Source organism: Pongo pygmaeus, chromosome 10 (assembly GCF_028885625.2).
Source record: "Pongo pygmaeus isolate AG05252 chromosome 10, NHGRI_mPonPyg2-v2.0_pri, whole genome shotgun sequence".
Classification (NCBI taxonomy): domain Eukaryota; kingdom Metazoa; phylum Chordata; class Mammalia; order Primates; family Hominidae; genus Pongo; species Pongo pygmaeus.
Genome location: NC_072383.2, coordinates 62,153,056 through 62,176,428, shown reverse-complemented (window position 1 = coordinate 62,176,428; position 23,373 = coordinate 62,153,056). Strand labels below are relative to the sequence as shown.

Sequence of the window (23,373 nt, the reverse complement as noted above, 5' to 3'; positions counted from 1 at the left end):
AAAACAACCAGTTTCTCCAGTTGCATCCTATTGCAAAGAAAATAGATTTTTTTTTTTTTTTTAGCCACTCTGTGGTACGTTGTTACCGCAGCCCTATCAAACTAATGCAATGACGTATTCAAACTTGAATTTCATTTTTCTTTATTTTTTCCATAGGTTATTGGGGTACAGGTCATGTTTTGTTACATGAGTAAGCTCTTTAGTGGTCATATTTGGTTATATGAGTAAGTTCTTTAGTGGTAATTTGTGAGATTTTGGTGCACCCATCACCCAAGCAGTATACACTGCATCCAATTTGTAGTCTTTTATTCCTCACCTCCCTCCTACCCTTCCCCAAGTTCCCAAAGTCCATTGTATCATTCTTTTTTTTTTTTTTTCTGAGACTGAGTCTTGCTCTGTCACCCAGGCTGGAGTGCAATGGCATGATCTTGGCTCACTGCAACCTCTACCTCCTGGGTTCAAGCAATTATCCTGCCTCAGCCTCCTGAGTAGCGGAGATTACAGGCACCCACCACCATGCCTGAGTAATTTTTGTATTTTTAGTAGAGACAGGGTTTCACCATGTTGGCCAGGCTGGTCTCGAACTCCTGACCTTGTGATATGCCTGCCTTGGCCTCCCAGAGTGTCAGGATTACAGGCATGAGCCACTGTTCCCAGCCCATTATATCATTCTTATACCTTTGTATCCTCATAGGTTAGCTACCACAAATCAGTGAAAATGTACAATGTTTGCTTTTCCATTCCTGAGTTACTTCACTTAGAATAACAGTCTCCAATCTCATCCAGGTCACTGTGAATGCTTTTTATGGCTGAGTAGTATTCCACGGTTTCTTTATCCACTCATTGATTGATGGGCATTTGGGTTGTTTCCACAATTTTGCAATTGTGAATTGTACCACTATAAACATGCGTGTGCAAATATCTTTTTCATATAAAGACTTTTATTCCACTGAGTAGATGTCCAGCAGTGGAACTGCTGGATCTAATGGTAGTTCTATTTTTAGTTCTTTAAGGAATCTCCACAGTTTTCCATAGTTGCTGTACAAGTTTACATTCCCACCAGCAGTGTAAAAGTGTTCCCTGATCACTGCAACCACGCCAGCATCTATTGTTTTTTGATTTTTTGATTATGGCCATTCTTGCAGAAGTAAAGTGGTATTGCATTGTGGTTTTGTTTTAATTTCCCCTGATCATTAGTGATGTTGAGCATTTTTTCATATGTTTGTTGGCCATTTGTATATCTTCTTTTGAGAATTGTTTATTCATATCCTTAGCCCACTTTTTGATAGGATTGTTTTATTCTTGCTAATTCATTTGAGTTCGTAGTGGATTCTGGATATTAGTCCTTTGTCAGATGTATAGATTGTGAAGGCAGGAGAATCATTTGAACCTGGGAGGCAGAGGTTGCAGTCAGCAGAGATCACACCATTGCACTCCAGCCTGCGCAGCAGAGCGAGACTCTGTCTCAAAAAAGAAAAAAAATAATTACTTCAGTTTTCCATTAGTTCAGTCCATTCAGTAAACTCTTGTTTTGCTTGATATTTGTGGACAATTCAGCTCTTCATGAGTCCTTACGTTTTTCTTTTATTCCAATGTCACAATCTCAAGAGTTATCAGAAACCTGAATTTGAGAGCACCTGTCAAAGTTCTATAGCTGATTATAAACCATCCTTTGAAGAGGATCAAGACAAGACAAAAAACTTAACATAACAACATTAATTGTGATTGATAGCCTATACTCAGACATTAGAATTTTAGAAATCCCATAAATTTTGGAACATATATTAATATTATTCCCTAAAATATAATCTGAGGAAGATTAAACATACCCATGTACCTAAACATATCAGGTAATCCTGTTCACCTTTCTTCTGTATGCCCCAGGGGCCCTCTGTAGCATCCAAAAGCTAACCATCAAGAAAGACAATTTTGAAACTGAAGTTTCATTTGGGGAAGACTGTTAAATATGTTAGAGGGTTAAAGCACTTGATGTTATGAAATAGAATACCAGATTACCTTATTTATTTTGCCAAAATGATGACTTGGACATTTTTTAAAAAGCAAAAACCTTTTATAACCCTTTATAAATTTTGCTAAAGAGCAGATTAGTGCCTTAAGAGTACCTTGTTGTGCTTTTATTTTAATTCTCAATTTGCAGAAAAACCATATAATACCCCTACCCCTGCTTTTTTTTCATATGGAGTCTTGCTCTGTTGCCTAGGCTGGAGTGCAACAGCACGATCTCAGCTCACTGCAACTTCTGCCTCCCAGATTCAAGCAATTCTCCTGCTTCAGCCTCCTGAGTAGCTTGGATTACAGGCATATACCACCACACATGGCTCATATTTTATTTTTAGTAGAGATGAGGTTTTGCTATGTTGACCAGGCTGATCTCGAACCCCTGTCCTCAGGTGATCTGCTTGCCTTGGCTTCCCAAAGTACTGGGATTACAGGCATGAGCCACCATGCCCAGTCCATGTAATACCCTTTTGAATTTAGTTAATCTGTTCACACACAGAATTTCTTTCACAAGATTAATTCTTACAATCATTCCACAACTTGTTGAAACTTTTAGGTTTATCTTATCTAATTCCAAACAATCCTTTAACCCTAGATAAAAATTTACATTTTGATGACATCTGCATTTTGCCAATAATCTTTAAGACTGTTTTTATTTCTCAAAGATTAAAGTTATGTAAACTAAAAGGTACCACAGCTTTTGTCTTCCCTTTAAAACGTATTTGATCCAAGTGCTTATCCTTCCTTAGGTCAATTAATTAGATCTCTTTTTATAGACATCACACACTCAACACATATATAACTAGAGAGACAGGTAGAAGAAGATCCAGCTTGGGGGACAGAGTGAGACCCTGTCTCTAAAAAACAGGGAAGTTAGGCTGGGTACAGCGGCTCAAGCCTGTAATCCCAGCACTTTGGAAGGCCAAGGATCATGAAATCAGGAGTTTGAGACTGGTCTGACCAATATGGTGAAACTCTGTCTCTACTGAAAATACAAAAATTAGCCAGGTGTGGTGGCGTGCGCCTGTAATCCCAGCTACTCAGGAGACTGAGGTAGGAGAATTGCTTGAACCCAGGAGGTTGAGGTTGCAGTGAGCCAAGATCATGCCACTGTGCTCTAGCCTGGGCGACAGAACAAGACTCTGTCTCAAAAAAAAAAAAAAAAAAAAAGTTACTAGGCTGGGCATGGTGGCTCACACCTGTAATCTCAGCACTTTGGGAGGCTGAGGTGGGCAGATCACTTGAGGTCAGGAGTTCAAGACCAGACTGGCCAACATGGTAAAACCCCGTCTCTACTAAAAATACAAAAAAAATTAGTTGGGTGTGGTGGCATACACCTGTGGTCCCAGCTCCTTGGGAGGCTGAGGCAGGAGAATCACTTGAACCCAGGGGGTGGAGGCTGCAGTGAGCTGAGATCATTCCACTGCACTCCAGCCTGGGCAAGACAGAGTGAGACTCCATCTCAAAAAAAAAATGTAACTAGATAGATAGATATAGATACATATATAGATATAGATATAGATATAGATATTTTCTTTTTCAGACAGCATCTTAATTTGTTGCCCAGACTGGAGTGCAGTGGTCCTTGTGCCTAGTTCCTCACACAGAGCTTCTGAAACATTTAGAATTTCCTGAGTGATAAGAACATTGTTTGTTATTCATAACAAGTTCCTTTCAACAATAGAACAAATGCTAATGAGATGACACTTGGTGGGCCTCTAGATAGCTTCAGGATGGGGCTGGTTGCCAGAGGAACCAATCATGTGATTAGAGAGTTAGAACTTTCACTCCTCCTCTGCTGCCACCCACATCTCTAACCTCCTGGGATGGAGAGGGACTAGAAATTGAGATGATCACCAGTGACCCATGATTTAATAACTCTTGCCTACTTAATGAAACCTCCATAAAAATTTTTAAATGGGTTGGGCACTATGATGATTAATACTGAGTGTCAACTTGATTGAATTGAAGGATGCAAAGTTTTGATCCTGGGTATGTGTGTGAAGGTGTTGTCAAAGGAGATTAACATTTGAGTCAGTGGGCTGGGGAAGGCAGACCCACCCTTTATCTGGGTAGGCACAGTCTAATCAGCTGCCAGTGCAGTTAGAATATAAAGCAGGCAGAAAAATGTGAAAAGAGAGACTCGCCTAGCCTCCCAGGCTACATCTTTCTCCTGTGCTGGATGCTTCCTGCCCTCGAACATTGGGCTCCAGGTTCTTCAGTTTTGAACTCGGTCTGACTCTCTTTGCTCCTCAGCCTATAGACAGCCTAGTGTGGGACCTTGTGATCATGTGAGTTAATACTTACCAAACTCTCCTTTGTATATGTATATTTTCCATTAGTTCTGTCCCTCTAGAGAACCCTGACTAATACAAATTTTGGTACCAGGAGTGGTTCTAGAGGAACTGAATATTAAGTTTGGAGTTCTTTCATTGGTTTTGGGGTTTCTGGAGTTGACTGCTTTATATGATTAGACCAAAAAATGCTAAGGACTCTACTTCTAATAGTATAGAGAGCACTGATAGTCCTTGGCATGAACTGTTTAGAGAGTGCAAAATAAATGCATTTGACATTCTTGATTCATCACTCATGAGAAACAAGGAGTTTAGTGACTCTATACATAATACATTTGTATGGAGTATTATGTAGACAACCAAGGAATTTAATGAAGCTGGTTGGTTGCTCCTAAATTCTGCAGACAAAGTGATGAAAGAAAATGATGAACTCAGGGATTCTATCCACCAGCTTCAGAAGCAGATACTGAACCTCAAGTCTGCTTAGATTGCCCTGAGTGAGAGTCTTATCTCCTATAGTGAAAGAGCTACAATTGTGGAAAAACAGACATGAGCTCTTATCATGCAAGTCGCTGACCTGCAATGGAAGATGCATGCACAGCCTCACCAGGTGTCTACTGTTAAAGTGAGGGCATTGATTGGAAAAGAAAGGGACCCTGCAACTTGGAATGGGGATGTGTGGGAGGACTCTGATGAAGTTGGGGACACTGAGTTTGTAAACTCTGATGAACTTTTTTTGCCAGAAGAAACAGCTCCCCTAGCCCCAGTAATGGCAACATCCCATCCCTGATCCATGCTGCCATCAGTCTTTTCAACTTTGCCTGAGGAGATAAACCCCGCACTGCCTAAGGCAACAGTGATGGCCTCCCCTGAGGCAGTTGCCAGGCAAAATAATGTTGACTCTCCTTAGGACCCACCCCACAATATTCCTGTTTGCTTGTAGACCTATAACTAGACTAAAGTCCCCGTAGGCCCCTAGAGGTGACGTTGAGAGTATGACCCCATAAGGAGGTGTACTACATTCGAAAAGAACCTCATGAGTTTTCTAATTTTTTTAAACAAAAATCTGGAGAACAGACATGGGAATGGATATTAAGGGTGTGGGATAATGGTGGAAGGAACACAGAGTTGGATCAGGCTGAATTTATTGATTTGGCCCCACTAAATAGGGACTCTGTGTTTAATGTTGCAGCTCAGGGAGTTAAAAAAGGTTCTAATAGTTTATTTGCTTGGTTAGCTGAAATATGGATTAAAAGATGGCCCACTGTGAGTGAGCCGGAAATGCCTGATCTCCCTTGGTTTAATGTAGGGGAAGGGATCCAAAGGCTTAGGGAGTTTGGTATAGTGGAGTGGATTAGTCATTTTAGACCTACTCATCCCAGCTGGGAGGGTCCAGAAGATATACCCTTGACCAATGCCTTGTGAAATAGATGTGTGAGGGCAGCACCTGCATCTTTGAAGAGCCCTGTAATTGCTCTTCTCTGTATGTCAGATCTAACGGTGGGAACTGCAGTCACTCAACTACAAAATTTAAATACAATGGGAATAATTGGATCCTGAGGTGGCAGTGGCCAAGTGGCAGCACTCAACTGTCAAAGGCAAGGTGGGCATAGTTACCATAATGGACAGCAGAGGCAAAACAACAATCAGAATAGTCTGACTCACATAGAGCTGTGGCATTGGCTAATTAATCACAGTGTTCTTAGAAATGAAATTGATAGGAAGCCTACTGCATTCCTACTTAATTTATATAAGCAGAAAACTTCTAGGTCGAATGGACAAAAGACTAATTTGAATTGTGAAAACAGAGGATCATGGCCTCTTAATCAGTTTCCAGATTTGAGCCAGTTTACAGACCCAGAACCCCTTGAATGAAGGGGAGGCCATGTCCCCTTAAGGAAGGACCCCACTACATTACCAACAATTTATGCAGTGAGTCTTTCTCCCATCCTTCCCCCAGGAGACCTGTGGCCTTTTAGCAGGGTAACTGTGCATTTGGGAAAGGGAAATGATCAGACATTTTAGGGGACTACTGGACAATGGCTCTGAGCTGACGTTGATTCCAGGGGACCCAAAACATCATTATGGTCCTCCAGTTAAAGTAGGGGCTTATGGAGGTCAGGTAATTAATGGAGTTTTAGCGCAGCTTCAAGTTACAGTGGGTCCAGTGGGTCCCTGGACTCATCCTGTGGTCATTTCCCCAGTGCCAGAATGCATAATTGGCATAGACATACTTAGCAGCTGGCAGAACCCCCACATTGGCTGGTAGAGTGAGGGCTATTATGGTGGGAAAGGCCAAATGGAAGCCATTAGAGCTGCCTCTATCTAGAAAAATAGTAAATCAAAAACAATATTGCATCCCTGGAGGGATCATGGAAATTAGTGCTACCATCAAGGACTTGAAAGACGCAGGGGTGGTGATTCTCACCACATCCCTGTTCATCTGTCTCCCATTTGGCCTGTGTGGAAGACAGATGGATCCTGGAGAATGATAGTGGATTATTGTAAGCTTAACCAAGTGGTGACTCCAAGTGCAGCTACTGTACCTGATGTGTTTTCATTGCTTGAGCAAATTAACACATCTCCTGGTACCCGGTATGCAGCCATTGACTTGGCAATGCCTTTTTCTCCATTCCTATCCATAGGCCCACCAGAAGTAATTTGTCTTCAGCTGGCTAGGCCAGCAATGTACCTTTATTATCCTACCTCAGGGGTATAGCAACTCTCCAGCTTTGTGTCATAATCTTATTCAGAGAGATCTTGATTGCTTTTCGCTTCTGCAAGATATCACACTAGTCCATTACATTGATGACATTATGCTGATTGGATCTAGTGAGTAAGAAGTAGCAAACACACTGGACTTATTGGTGAGACATTTGTGTGCTAGAGGATAGGAAAAAAATCCAACTAATATTCAGGGATCTTCTACCTCAGTAAAATTTCTAGAGATCCAGTGGTGTGGGGCCTGTCGAGATATTCCTTCTAAGGTGAAGGATAAGTTGCTTCATTTGGCCCTGTCTACAACCAAGAAAGAGGCACAATTCCTAGTGGGCCTATTTGAATTTTGGAGGCAACACATTCCTCATTTGGGTGTGTTACTCTGGCTCATTTATCAAGTGGCCTGAAAGGCTGCCGGTTTTTAGTGGGGTCCAGAACAGGAGAAGGCTCAGCAACAGGTCCAGGCTGCTGTGCAAGTGGCTGTGCCAGTTGGGCAATATGACCCAGCAGATCCAATGGTGCTTGAGGTGTCAGTGGCAGATAGGAGTGCTGTTTAGAGCCTTTGGCAGGCCCCCATAGGTGAATCACAGAGGAGGCCTCTAGGATTTTGGAGCAAGGCCCTGCCTTCTGCAGATAACTACTCTCCTTTTGAGAAACAGCTCTTGGCCTGTTACTGGGCTTTGGTGGAAACTGAATGTTTGACCATGGGTCACCAAGTCACCATGTGACCTGAACTGCCTATCATGAACTGGGTGCTTTCTGACACATCTAGCCATAAAGTGGATCATGCACAGCAGCATTCCATCATCAAATGGAAGTGGTATATATGTGAACGGGCTCAAGCAGGTCCTGAAGGCATAAGTAAGTTACATGAGGAAGTGGCTCAAATGCCCATGGTTTCTGCCACCCTGCCTTCTCTCCCCCAGCCTGTATCACTGGCCTCATGTGGAGTTCCCTATGATCAGTTGACAGAGGAAGAGAAGACTAGGGCCTGGTTCACAGACAGTTCTGCATGATATGCAGGCACCACCCAAAAGTGGACAGCTGCAGCACTATGGCCCCTTTCTCGGACATCCCTGAAGCACAGTGGTGAAGGGAAATCTTCCCAGTGGGCAGAACTTTGAGCAGTGCACCTGGATGTGCACTTTGCATGGAAGGAGAAATAGCCAGATGTACGATTGCATACTGATTCATGGGTTGTAGCCAATGGTTTGCTGGATGGTCAGGGACTTCCAGAAGAAGCTTCCAGAAGAAGCATTATTGGAAAATTGGTGACAAAGAAATTTGGGGAAGAGGTATGTGGATGGACCTCTTTGTGTGGCCAAAAACTGGGAAGATACTTGTATCCCATGTGAGTGCTCACCAACGGGTGACCTCAGCAGAGGAGGATTTTGATAATCAAGTGGATAGGATGACCCATTCTGTGGACACCACTAAGCCTCTTTCCCCAGCCAACCCTGTTGTCGCCCAATGGGCCCATGAATAAAGTGGCCATAGTGGCAGGGATGGAGGTTATGTGTAGGCTCAGCAACATGGACTTCCACTCACCAAAGCTGATCTGGCTATGACTACTGCTGAGTGCCCAATTGCCAGCAGAAGAGACCAACACTGAGCCTTCAATATGGCACCATTCCTCAGGGTGATCAGCCAGCTACCTGGTGGCAGGTTGATTATATTAGGCCTTTTCCATCATGGAAAGGGCAGAGGTTTGTCCTCACTGGAATAGACACTTACTCCGGATATGGGTTTGACTGTCCTGCACTCAATGCTTCTGCCAAGACTACCATCTGTGGACTCACGGAATGCCTTACCCACCATCATGGTATTCCACACAGCATTGCCTCTGACCAAGGCACTCACTTTATGGCTAAAGAAGTGTGATGTGGGCTCATGTTCATGGAATTCACTGGTCTTACCATGTTCCTCATCATCCTGAAGCAGTTGGATTGATAGAATGGTGGGATGGCCTTTTGAAGTTACAATTACAGGCCAACTAGGTGACAATACTTTGCAGGACTAGGGCAGAGTTCTCCAGAAGGCCATGTATGCTCTGAATTAGCATTCAATATGGTGCTGTTTCTCCCATAGCCAGGATTCATGGGTCCAGAAATCAAGGGATGGAAGTGGAAGTGGCACCACTCACCATCACCCCTAGAGATCCACTAGCAAAATTTTTGCTTCCTGTTCCCATGACATTACACTCTGCTAGCCTAGAGGTCTTAGTTCCAGAGGGAGGAATGCTGCCACCAGGAGACACAACAACGATTTCATTAAACTGGAAGTTATCATATCCACCTGGATACATTGGGCTCCTCCTACCTTTAAGTCAACAGGCCAAGAAGGTAGTTACAGTTTTGGCTAGGTGATTGACCCAGACTATCAAGATGAAATCAATCTACTACTCCACAATGGAGTTAAGGAAGAGTATGCATGGAATACAGGAGATCCATTAGGGTGTCTCTTAGTGTTACCACGTCCTTTGATTTAGGTCAGTGAGAAACTACAACAGCCCAATTCAGGCAGGACTACAAATGACCCAGACCCTTCATGAATGAAGGTTTGGGTCACTCCACCAGGAAAAAAAACCATGACCTGCTGAGGTGCTTGCTGAAGGCAAAAAGAATACAGAATGAGTAGTAGAAGAAGGTAGTCATCAATACCAGCTATGATGACGTGACCAGCTGCAGAAACAAGGATGGTAATTGTCATGAGTATTTCCTCCTTCTTTCGTTAAAAACATGTTTGTGCATGTATACACCTGTACTAAGAAAATATCTTCATTTTATTTCCTTTTTCCTTTTGCATGTGACATAAGATTTATTGACTTTACATCAGCATTTAAATATTGTTAACTTTATGGAATAGTATTTGGGTTGGGGATTGTTGCATTTCCAGCTGTACAAAGGATAGCTGTATTATGCTAGGCATAATTATGACCTTATTACTGTCTTTATTTGAAGATTATGTATGATCTCAGGGGATGTATATGGGTTTAAGTTGACAAGGGGTGGACTTGTGATGGTTAATACTGAGTGTTCACTTCATTGGATTGAAGGATAGAAAGTACTGATCCTGGGTGTGTCTGTGAGGGTGTTGCCAGAGGAAATTAACATTTGAGTCAGTGGTCTGGGGAAGGCAGACCCACCCTTATTCTGGGTGGGCACAATCTTATCATCTGCCAGTGCAGCTAGAATATAAGCAGGCAGAAAAATGTGAAAACAGAGACTGGTCCTAGCCTCCCAACCTACATCTTTCTCCTGTGCTGGATTAGGAGCACAAACATTAGACTCCAAGTTCTTCAGTTTTGGAACTCAGACTGGCTCTCCTTGTTCTTCAGCCTGTAGACAGCCTATTGTGGGACCTTGTGATCATGTGAGTTAATACTTAATAAACTTCCATATATATGTATATATGGGAGTTCTCTACCCATTCTGTATAAACTTCCATATATATAAATATATGGAAGTTATCTCATATGTATAACTAGAAGTTATCATATCCACCTGGACACATTGGGATCTATATATTTATTCCATTAATTCTGTCCCTCTAGAGAACACTGACTAATACAGACACAGTGGCTCACACTTGTAATTCCAGCACTTTGAGAGGCTAATTTGGGACAATTGCTTAAGGCAGGAGTTTGAGTCCAGCCTGGGAAACATGGCAAAACCCTGTCTCTTCAAAAAATACAAAAATTAGCTGGGTGTGGTGGTGCACGCCTGTAGTCCCAGCTACTCAGGAGGCTGAGGTGGGAGAATCACTTGAGCCTGGGAGGTTGAGGCTATACTGAGCCATGATCGCACCACTGCACTGAAGCCTGGGTGACAGAGCAAGACCCTGTCTGAAAAACAAACAAACAAACAAACAAAAACTTTAAAAAACCCTTAAATGACAGGGTTTGGAGAGCGCCCAAGTTGGTGACCACATCAAGTTCTTGGGACAGTGGTGCACCAGGAGAGGGCTTGGAGGCTTTGCACCCCTCCCCTGATACCCTGCTCAACGCATCTCTTCCACTTGGCTATTCCTGAATATAATCCTTTATAATAAACTGGTAATAGGAAATGAAGCACTTTCCTGAGTTCTGTGAGCTGTTCTTGCAAATTATTAAACTTGAGGAGATGCTTGTGGTAAAGGGGAGGAAAGACTTTTCCCCTACCTTCTTAGGTTTTGTGGCTGTTCCTGAGGATTAAACTGAGAAAGGGCAGGTTAACAGGAGATAAGGATACACATTTTATTTGACGTTAACATTTTTACATGGCAGGGGAACTTTCATAGAAGAGAAATGAAGACCCAAAGAAGCCGACAGGCCTGAGCGCTTATATACCATGTTAACAAAGAATGATAAATTGTAGAGTTGTGACAAGACAAGGCAAAGGGGCTTAGGCTGTGCATAGTGAACTGTGGGAAAATGACTAGGAAATATATGGTGAAAATTAATGGAAGATAAGATTTATTTTAGTATTTGTACAGATTCATCTCAGTGTCCATGCCTCACCTCTGTTGATAAGAATGTTCTCAAAAAGTAAAGGAAACCAAGATCTGCACAGGGATTTCCTCTGCCCATTCCTCCCACCTCACCCTTCAAACCTAAACTCGAGCCTGCTGCTCACCAGCCTAGCTTTGCTCTCACCATGGCTCTCAGCAACGCTGACGTGCAAAAGCAGATAAAGCATATGATGGCTTTCATTGAACAAGAAGCCAATGAGAAAGCAGAAGGAATAGATGCAAAGGCAGAAGAAGAGTTCAACATAGAGAAAGGTCAGTTTGTGCAAACCCAAAGACTAAAGATTATGGAATATTATGAGAAGAAAGAGAAACAGATTGAGCAGCAGAAGAAAATTCAGATGTCCAATTTGATGAATCAAGCAAGACTCAAAGTCCTCAGAGTGACAGATGACCTTATCACAGGTTTGTACCAGCTGCTGGAGCCCTGAATGATTGTTTGTTGCAGGAAATAAGATTTCCCTCTGGTAAAGTCTGCAGTGCAAAAGGAAATCTCTATGTACAAAATTGCCACCAAAAACGATGTTGATGTCCAAATTGACCAGGAGGTCCCCATTATATATCTCAACTCCACCAGCTATGTCTACCTGCCAGAGGACATAGCTGGTGGAGTTGAGATATATAATGGGGATCGTAACATAAAGGTTTCCAATACCCTGGAAAGCCGGCTGGATCTCATAGTCCAGCAGATGATGCCAGAAGTCAGGGGGGCTTGTTCAGGGCAAATGCCAATAGGAAGTTTTTGGACTAAGCCTTCAGGAGGTGGAGCTCATCCTCAGTTCTCCTGCTGTGATGTGGAAGCTTCTGATATTTGAAGAAACACAAATGTCTCTGTAGCTTCCTCTTTACTGCCCCAGTATTGCTCTGTATTTATCAGTGATGCCCCTCTGTCACTAATGCCTCGCCTAATTGTTCACAATGGTGGAAAGCTTCATGTAATATGATCAGGACTCACCTCCAGTTTATCTAAAAGTAAAAGAAAAAAGAATGTTCTCCTCTTCCTGGTATAAAGAGGTTGCCTTTCTCATGGGAAATTTATGTCCTAGTGTTTTTTTTTTTTTTTTTTTTGACAGAATTTTGCTCTGTCACCCAGGCTGGAGTGCAGTGGTGTGATCTCAGCTCACTGCAACCTCCACACCTCAGGTTCAAGTGATTCTTGTGCCTCAGCCTCCTGAGCAGCTGGGATTAGAGGCATGCACTACCACACGTGGCTAATTTTTGTATTTTTAGTAGAGTTGGGTTTTTGCCATGTTGGCCAGGCTGGTCTCAAACTGCTGGCCTCAAATGATCCGCCTGCCTCAGCATTCCAAAGTGCTGGGATTATAGGCATGAGCCACTGTGCCTGGTCTATGTCCTGTTTTAAGGTAGAAAGGTGGAGATCAGAGAGCCCTTCCTACATCTGCTGTCTCTCAAGCACCTTCAGGTCAAAATAACCAATATGCCAAAGTGGCATATTTTGGGTGGCATGTTCTGGTTCATTTCATGGGGAGCTCCTGATTTATAGCTGGTTGGTCAGAAATACAAGCGGAAACCTGGGAGTTGCAACTGGCATCTGAAGTTAGGGCAGTCTTGTGGGACTGAGCCCTTAACCTGTGGGGTCTGTGCTACTGCCAAGTAGTGAATGGCAGAATGGAATCGAATTGTAGTACTCCCAGTTGGTATCTAGAGAATTAGAGAATTGGCTTTGGGTGAAAGAGAAAAAAAATTACACTCTTGGTGTCTGAAGTGAGGAAAAACAACTCAGACATATCTGTATATCTATATAGATATATTGATATATGAGCCTTTTTAAGGTATCTGTCCCTGTGATTGGGAGTTGGTGAAAAGCATAGAAAAAGAACATGGACTTTGCATTTCACTAAGCCCAGGTTTGAATCCTGTTTCTCACATTTCCTGGATGTGTGAACTTAAGCAAGTCACTTAACCTTTGTGAGTCTCAGTTTCTTCATCTCCATTACTAGCTTCACAGAGTTGTTGTATTACATGAAATAAGGTGGACAGGGCAGGGTACACAGCTGGGGTGGCTGACTTAACGAAGTCGGCCCTTAAGATTGAATCTTTAGCATAGAGGGAGAAGGGAAGGATGAAGGTCCGAGGAGCTGGATAGGCCCTTCTACTTCTGGCATCCAGCTTGTGTAGCTAGGCCAGCACATTCAGCCCATTCATTGTCCACTAGACTTTATTCCAAGCTGGACTCAGAGCTACTATGTGTGAGAAAACTGTGGTGCTTTTACACTTTCATGGATGAGCACCTTTCCATGCTGACACACTGTGGCATGGAAACTGTTTGTAGAAGTTGTAATTAGCAGGTTTATCAAATCCCTTGTTGCTCACCAGGTCTCCTGTCACACTAATTAGGGTATCTAATTGGTGTTGGTTGCCTTAAATGCATATTTATCCTTGTCCACAAGCATAATTATTCTTGGCTTTTTTTTTCCTTCAACGTGTATAGGAAAATAAAAACACATACAAAAATAATTTAGTAAAACAGATCGAAGTTTGATGACATTTAAATTCCTAGAAACTTTGCAAGTGATATTAAAATTAGTGAAGAGTTTGTCCTGTGCTGATGTGCAGGGCTATTCATAGAATAACACTTGCCCCCACCTGTTTTCTACTTTCATTCCCAAAAGTACCATCTGACACTTGGGCGTGGGGGCTTTTGACGACACAAAACTGCCACTGTCACAAGGAGCCCCAGCTACATTACAAGATAGAAAACACTCCCCTTTTCCATTATGCCAACAGTAATGCTGTATGTTTTCTGTTCTTCCAGCTGCTTGTTCCCTGAGTCAGGTATTGCTATATATCTAGGGCCCCAGTGGTTCACCTCAGAGACATTCTGCAATACGTGTCCTAAAGCAAGAGACAGGCCCAAACCTACTCGACCATCTATTTGACAATAGTCATTGCTAGAATCTTTAATATGTTAATAATGATGATGTCATGCCTAGAGCAGCAGCACACAATAACTACTGAGCACTTAAATAAAGGTAATTATTAGGACTAGCTCCAAACCTCTTGGGTAAAAAAGCCTAGGGGATATTTTTGTCATCAGATACAGGTGCCCATGATCCAATCAAATCGGTCATCCGAACAAAGCAAGCTCAACATTGGAAATCATTTCTAGTAAAAATACTTAGTTTAAATTATCACATTTTTAACAGGATTCCTAATTAGACCCAACTTTTCTGAATATATAGAGGAAAAGATGCTTTTCTTTTTAGTATACATACGTTCTTATATGGGTCGCAATTAGCACTTTGAATTGCCAAGGCTGATCTCAAACTTCTGGCCTCGAGCAACCCTCCTGCCTCAGCCTCATGAAGTGCTTGGATTACAGGTGTGATGCAACATGCCATACCTGAATTGTACTTTTTACATTTAGATGAAAGAGGATGGTTATTAAATTCTAAATGAACAATGCAGATGGGAACAGAGTGACAGGATTGAACTGTATTAGTGTTTTTTTAGAGATGAAGTCTAACTCTGTCACCCAGGCTGGAGTGCAGTGGTGTGATCTCGGCTCATAGCAACCTCTGCCTCCCAGGTTCAAGCAATTCTCCCTGCCTCAGCCTCCCAAGTAGCTGGGATTACAGACGCCTGCCACCATACCTGGCTAATTTTTGTGTTTTAGTAGAGATGGGGTTTCTCTATGTTGGCCAGGCTGGTCATGAACTCCTGACCTCAGGTGATCCGCCCGCCTCGGCCTCCCAAAGTGCTGGGATTATAGGCATGAGCCAACATGCCTGGCCACAAAACTCTTGAATGGATTGGGTTATTAACCATTTAGTTTCAGTTTCAGGTACATTCTAGAACAGCATTACCCAACAGAACTTTTGGCAATGATGGAGATGTTCTATATCTTGTCTAATCATGTCTAATACAGTAGCCATTGGCTACCTGTGGCCATTGGGCTTTTCAAATGTGGCTAGTGCTGCTGAATAACTGAATTTAAGTTTACATTTAAATAGACACAGGTAACTAGTGTTTTCAAATATTCACTGCAGCTCTAGAAAAACAGAAAAGACCTTACAGGTTTTAGTGGTATATATTGAAATATTGGCATAAAATTAAATAGACGAATCCCCAACCAGATTGAAACATAGTTTAATGAAATCTAAACTGAACCAAAGTTTAGTAATACCACAAAAGCCTTTAAGGTCTTTTCTGTTATTCTAGAGCTGCAGTGAATATTGGCTCTCCATAGTCGTGAGCTCCACATTCATAGATTCAGCCAACAGAAGATTGAAATCATACTAAAAAAAAATTGAATCTGTGCTGTACATGTACAGACTTTTTCTTGTCATTATTCCCTAAACAATACAGTATAACTATTTACATGACATTTTTTGTTGTAGTTAGTATTATAAATAATCTAGAGATTATTTAAAGTATATGGGAGGGTATGCATAGGTTGTATGAAAATACTATACCATTTTCTATCAGGCACTTGAGCATACTCAGATTTTGGTTTCCAAGGGAGATCCTAGAACCGATTTTCCATGGATACTGAGGGACAACTGTATGTGTGTGTGTGTAATCTTTAAAAATAAATGTAAAACCTAGATATTTTCTAAAACCAATGATGTGGGGCAAAAGTAAAAGCACAAGAAACTGATGAGTCTCTCAGGTTTCATGGATAGTTTTTACATACGGAAGCCTGACCATCTTCCCCACAGGAATGGGACTTTATGAATATAATTGAACCCCTTGCAATAGAGAAACAGATGTATTATTTTTGTAGTGTCCCTTCTAAAAATGTTCTTCAGCTGGCCCGTACTACCAAGCATTCCATCAGATATGCATTGTGCTAAATGACTGAAGGAATTCATATCCAAGCCACTGAAGAAGCGTGTCAACTGCTACATGCACACTAGAGAATACAGCAGCAGATGACTTTGCAGTCAGGCTCTTTTGTCATTATTGCCTTACACCTGCCAGACTCTGGTCCTTGGTGTCTAGGAGACCAGACTTTCCACCAAGTGCAGAAACAGATTGAACTGTACTGTATTTCTGAGTGGAGAGCACAGATGATCCTGATTCTCCAGACCATTATTACAAAGTGAAATTTGAAGCTAACATAGGCTGGGCACGGTGGCTCACACCTGGAATCCCGGCACATTGGGAGGCCAAGGTGGGCGGATCACTTGAGATCAGTAGTTTGAGACCAGCCTGGCCAAAGTGGTGAAACTCCGTCTCTACTAAAAATACAAAAATTAGCTGGGCATGGTGGCAAGCGCCTGTAATCCAGCTACTCAGGAGGCTGAGGTGGGAAGATTGCTTGAGCCCGGGAGGTGGAAGCTGCAGTGAGCCGAGATTGTGCTACTGCACTCCAGCCTGGGTGACAGAGTGAGACTCTTCTCAAATAAATAAATAAATAAATAAAAATAAATTAAAATAAAGCTAACATAGAAAGAGGCAGGGATATGAACACTAAAGTTGTTTTTTTTTCAACTTTTTAATGACCTCGCACAAAAAAGAGAGAATTCAAGTTTGGTTAGTGAATTTGGATGGAATGAGGTTTAAGAGACAACTTAAGACTGTTACAGGATGATTGTGCGAGTAACACTAACATCCTAACAGATAAGCCTTGGTGATCTCATCCTCCTTTCCAGCATGCCAGCAGTGATGTGCTCTATATTTCCTGTTCTCCTCCAAGCTGCTTGCTCCCTGGGTTGGTATTGTTGTATCATCAGGACCAAGTGGTTTACCTCCTAGACATTCTGTAATCTGTGATCTCAAGCAGGAGATGGGCTCAAACCTGTCTGATTGATGAGTCATAAGTGCTTCCACCTAATTCCAGCAATATACAAAGGCATTATTTGCATCACATTTAGTACCATTATTTGTGAAATGCCTACTTTTACAAGTGATTGTGATGACTGGGGTCTTAAAGTTTCTTAAATTCCAAATAGAAAAAACTTATTCTGCCTATCTTGTCAAGGGGAATTTGTTGGAAGATTTTGGAGTCTCCTAGGGAATCAAAAGGGAAGCAAAAGAGCCAAATAGTGAAAGACTAGGAACCCAGGTGCCTGTTCTGGGGCCTAAGCAGCTTGGCCAGGACCTCCTCCTAGGGTCCAGCCAGCTCCAAAGACTTCTAGCCCTGTCTCTCAAGAACAAAGGTCACAAATCCAGGGCAAGACATTGATTGGCCCAGATTGGGTCAGCAGTCCACCTCTAGACCCATCAGCTATGGCTAGGGCAGGAGTGGATCTAGGTTTTATGGGGACTGAAACTCATACAATTTGGAGAGCCCCCCCCCGCTTGAAATAACTAAGATGTCTGTTTTACATTGTACAAATACAATGCCTGCAGCACTCCAAAGAAATCAGGACAGAAGAAATCACAAATACGAAGTGCCTACAGCCACTCTTAAGAGAGGAAGTGAGACAGAAGAAAAATTGAAGTGGGAAGAAGAGCCTGTGGTCTTAAATTATTGTGGTTGAAGAGGTGGATTATTGTCTTTGCAATTTTTATAAAAACATTTGGCCATGTGAACACATTTTTAGGGTCTCTCCTAAGACTTTGGAAGGAACTCATGCACTGAGGGGGGCTGAAACATTTTTTTTTTTTTTTTTTGAGATGGAGTCTCGCTCTTTCACCCAGGCTGAAGTGCAGTGGTACAATCTTGGGTCACTGCAACCTCTGCCTCCTAGTTCAAGAGATTCTCCTGCCTCAGCCTCCTGAGTAGCTGGGATTACAGGTCCACACTACCGCACCTAGCTATTTTTGTGTTTTTAGTAGAAACTGGGTTTCACCATGTTGGCCAGGCTGGTCTCGAACTCCTGGCCTCCAGTGATCTGTCTGCTTCAGCCTCCCAAAGTGCTGTAATTACAAGTGTGAGTCACCGCACCCAGCCGGGGGCACTAACACTTGAGCATCATTCATTTCATGGAAGGAGCAAAGTCTTTTTCTCTTCTTTTTTTTTTTTTTTTTTTAATTTAAGGATGAGGACCCTCATAGTAACTATAGGAAGAGAGCAATTCTTCAAAAAAGGGAGAGGCTGGAAAGACAGAATAACAGCGGACCACTGTCTTATCCTGCACCTGCTGCTATAACAAAATACCTTAGACTAGGTAATTTATAAACAACAGAAATTTGTTTCTCACAGTTCTGGAGGCTGGAAGTCCAAGATCTAGTCACCAGCAGACTCAGTGTCTGGTGAGGGCTGCCCTCTGCTTCAGAGATGGCAACGTCTTGCTGCATCCTCATATGGCAGAAGGAACAAATCCTATGTCCTCACATAGTGGGAGGGGCAGTGGGACTAGGGCACTCCCGTCAACCTTTTATAAGGGTACTAATCCCATTTATGAGGGCAGAGCCCTAGTGACTTAATCACTTCCAAAAAGGCCCTACTTTTTAAATTTTATTTTTATTTTTTATTTTTGAGACAGGGTCTTGCTCTGTTACCCAGGCTAGAGTGCAGTGGTGTGATCATAGCTCACTGCATCCTCAACCACCTAGGCTCAAGCAATCCTCCATCCTCAGCCTCCCAAGTAGCTGGGGCTACAGATGCACACCACCACTCTCAGCTAATATTTCTATTTTTTGTAGAGATGACATCTCATTATGTTGCCCTGGCTGGTCTTGAACTTGTGAGCTCAAGTGATCCTCCCACTTCAGCCTCCTAAAATGTTGGGATTACAGGTGTGAGCCACGGTGCTTGGCCGAGGACATGTTCACGTCAAAGTCAAAGTTCTTTTTGCTCCATCATGCTACCCAGCTTACAATTTTGGACTTACAATTTTTGTGAGGATTTATGAACAGTCATTTAATCAGTACATGTGACTAGGTCTTCTTCATAATCTCAATCAAATTATTTAATTAATGACCAAATAACTATTTTTTTTTTTATGTCAAGGAAGAAAAGAATGGCCTTGCCTTTTGGAGAAGCAAAGAGCCCAGAAGTCTGCATGAATCTCCTCTCAGGTGAGATTGTTGTTTGGAGTATGTGTTTAACTTGCTAACCAAAATATTTTTATATTGCAACTTGTTTTTCTTAATGTTTTTTTCTCTACTAATGGCTTTGGACTGAGTTCTATTAATCTTATATATGCAATAATGGAGAAAGTAGTTTTGAGAGAACTTTTTCTCAATTCAAATCAGTTGAATAGTATAGTTTTTCTAATTTTCTATATATTACTGAACATATAGATGTCACAATATAGATAAATAATTCATTAAAATTAAATTCAAAAACATCTGTTGAGCTCTGGTTCTGCGTAGGGCACTATGTTAGGCCCTATGATGGATACAAAGATGAGTAACTCATAAATCCTGTCCTTGAGAAGCTGATCCTAACCAAGATATACAGCATTTGCACAAATAAAGAAAATACATAGTCCACATGCTAAGTGTCCTGAATGAGTCTGAGCAATTTTCAAAGAGATTTAAAGAGGGGACAGATGATATTCAGTTGTGGGAAGAAGTCAAGATGCCTGGTGACAGTTGGTAAAGGAATAGGGATCCTGGAGATGGGGAAACTGCAGCTGGAGGAATAGTGGAAGAGTAGATCCAGGCAGAAAAGAAATGGAACATGTGTAAGCCCCGTGGGATTGAAAATAGGACCTGAAAGTGAAATGGATCCTCCACTTTGGAGGGTCTTAAAAGTCCAGATGAAGACTTTACACTTCATTTCACAGGATATGAAAAAACCATTGAAAGTTTTGACCATGAGAATGACATAGAAACCATTACTACAGAAAAATAATCCAACGATTGTGCTTAAAATGGATTGAAGTGGGGGAAAGAGCTGAGGGTGGTGGAAATTAGAATGTGAACTGGGGTAGTGGTAGCAAGAATAAAGAAAAAGGGACGGATGGAAGAGACATTTCTTAGGCGGAATCCACAATACTAACATTTAATTGAAACAGGAGAGATGGAAACAGAAACTACTGTGGTTTCCAGCTGGGGTGACTGAATAGCGATGCCCTTCAAAGAAATAAGGATGTCAGAAGGGATCACGCTCAAGTACTGGTTTAAATAGGTTAAGCTTGAGGTCCTAGTGGGCTTATCTGGTGTATAAGTTCATCTGGCAGTTGGAATTTCAGTCTGGAAGATGGGAAAGAAGTCTGGGTAAATTTAAAAAGGAGAAAAAGGAGTTTCTTTTTTTTTTTTGAGACTGAGTCTCACTCTGTCACCCAGGCTGGAGTGCAGCGGTGTGATCTCTGCTCACTGCAACCTCTGCCTCCCAGGTTCAAGTGACTTTCCTGCTTCAGCTTCCTGAGTAGCTGGGATCACAGGTGCCCACCACCACACCTGTCTAATTTTTTGTATTTTTAGTAGAGATGAGGTTTTGCCATGTTGACCGGGCTGATCTCAAACTCTTGACCTCAAGTGATCTGCCCACCTCAGCCTCCCAGTGTTGGGATTATAGTCGTGAGCCACCGCACCTGGACAAAAAAAAAAAAAAAGGAGTTTCTTAAGTTGCATAAGTTAAAGTGTGATACTGTATTTTTTTTTTTTTTTTTGAGATGGAGTCTTGCACTGTTGCCCAGGCTGGAGTGCAGTGGCTTGATTTCGGCTCACTGCAACCTCCGCCTGCTGGGTTCAAGTGATTCTCCTGCCTCAGCTTCCCAAGTAGGTGGGATTACAGGAACCCGCCACCATGCCCAGCTAATTTTTTGTATTTTAAGTAGAGATGGAGTTTCACCATGTTGGCCAGGCAGGTCTCGAACTGCTGACCTCGTGATTTGTCTGCCTCGGCCTCCCAAAGTGCTTGGATTACAGGCGTGAGCCACTGTGCCTGGCCAAAGTGTGATGCTGTTACACACTTTCTCTATTTAGATATTAGAAGGAAGAGGGGAGTGTAGGATTCTGGGAGCTGCCAGTCAAGGGATATAGAAGCATAGGGAAAATTAATATGAATTGGATCCTAGAAAGACAGGTCATAGCAAGGGGAAATATCCAGATTAGAAAAGCATTGCAAAATGCTGTTCAGAAAAAGTGAAATCCTAACTGGGGATATTCACAAACCCGTGGTGGCCCATGCTGTGTTGCTTAGCTTGCTGGGGAGGGGCCTTTTCTCACTGCACTTTCTGTCATTCTCACCCTCTCTCACAGTTTGAACAAGAGGACCTATAAGATCTCTTCCAAACCTAAATTTCATTATTATTATAACTTCCTTTCTTGCCAAAAAAAAAAAAAAAGGCTTAGGAAGTTTATTTTTCCTAAACACGTTACCAATTTGCTTTGTAGAATTTTAACCTTAGGGCCAATTATTCTGGATAAGAAAATTGTTGGACAGTGGCTGCAGTACCTAATATTCTTAAAGGTGCTTAAGTAAGTTCAAGGTTAAGGAGTTCATGTGTTCCTGTCAGAGTTCTCAAGGCTTTGGAGGTTCTGATTACATTTGAAGCTAAACATCAAAAAAACTTACTAAGACAGAATTGTCTAATGTGTTCTATTTAGCATGGCAAACCATAGCTTAAAATGCGCATTGAGACCCCTTTAAAATGCTGGCGTTGGAGAAGGAACCAACAGCCTGTGTAGCTGAATTCCTTTCACCAGATTTCTCAAGGGGTGCTACTGGCATTTGTGTGGTACCATTTGTACTTGTGCAGAATGGGGCCACACATTGTGAAACTTCAGCTTCCCTGGCTTTTGTCCACTAAGTGCCAATAATGCTCCCCATTTGTTGTGGCAACTAAGAAACACCACTACACATTTTCTTTTTTAAAAATTTTATTTTATTTATGTTAAGTTCTGAGATACATATGCAGGACGTGCAGATTTGTTACATAGGTAAATATGAGCCATGGTTACCATGCATTTTCATGGAATTACCCTGGCTACTTCCAGCTCTCAACACACTTGTCAAATGGTCAGGATTTGTTTCCATTTCTCCCGTTCTGTGCTCCTTCTCCCTTCTCTGTGCTGTCCTCTCTCTAGCCTTCCCTAGTATCTCAGTCTGTTTTCTGTTGCATATCACAGAATACCTGAAACTGGCTAATTTATAAGGAAAAAAATGTATTTCTTACAGTTATGGAGGCTGAGAAGGCCAAGGTCAAGGAGTTGTATCTGCTGAGAGCCTTCTTGCTGGTGGGGACACTCAGTGGAGTTCCTAGGCTGTGCAGGACATCACATGGCAAGAGGACTGGGCATGCAAGCTCAAGTCTGTCTTCCTCTTCTTATAAAGCCAGTTCCATTCCCATGATAACACATTAACATATTAACCCACTTATCCATGAATTGACTAATCCATTTATGAGGACAGAGCCCTCACTACCCAGTCACCTCTCAAAGGCCCCACCTCTCAATACTGCCATACTGGGGATTAAATTTCAATGTAAGTTTTGGAGGGGACAAATATTCAAACCATACCATCTAGCAAGTATCCTTGCTCTTCCTGTAAATTTTATGTTTGGGTTTTTACTGATACCACATTGTGATAATTTATTTCTTTCTTTTTTTTTTTTCAAGACAGAGTCTACCTCTGTCGCCCAGGCTGGAGTGCAGTGGCTCAATCTCGGCTCACTGCAACTTCTGCCTCCTGGGTTCAAGCAATTCTCCTGCCTCAGCCTCCTGAGTAGCTGAGATTGCAGGCACCCGCCACCATATCCAGCTAATTTTTTTGTATTTTTAGTAGGGATGGGGTTTCACCATGTTTGTCAGTCTGGTCTCGAACTCCCGGTCTTGTAATCCACTCGCCTCGGCTGGCGGTGGTCCCAAGTGCTGGGATTACAGGCGTGAGCCACTGTGCCCAGAACATTGTGATAATTTAATAATACAGATTTGAAGTGGTTATTTAAATGGTTATTTAAAATGGTTATTCCTTTGGTGGGATTTCCATTTTAGCAGGCATGAAAGCCAGCAGGAAAGTTCTATTTGTAGA

At 42.2% G+C, this 23,373-nt stretch overlaps 1 protein-coding gene and 1 pseudogene across 6 annotated transcripts in view; both read left to right on the top strand.

Annotated features, from left to right (window-relative positions):
• The window catches only part of C10H12orf56 (chromosome 10 C12orf56 homolog), a 118,429-nt gene that overhangs the window by 40,954 nt on the left and 54,102 nt on the right, over positions 1-23,373 (top strand). For all 6 annotated transcript variants that reach the window (XM_054442275.2, XM_054442277.2, XM_054442278.2 and 3 more), the window contains exon 3: positions 19,406-19,469. In XM_054442275.2, the coding sequence (XP_054298250.1) occupies positions 19,406-19,469 (64 nt within the window). The remainder of the gene's footprint in view (positions 1-19,405; positions 19,470-23,373) is intronic.
• Positions 11,624-12,426, top strand: LOC129009416 (V-type proton ATPase subunit E 1-like; annotated as a pseudogene).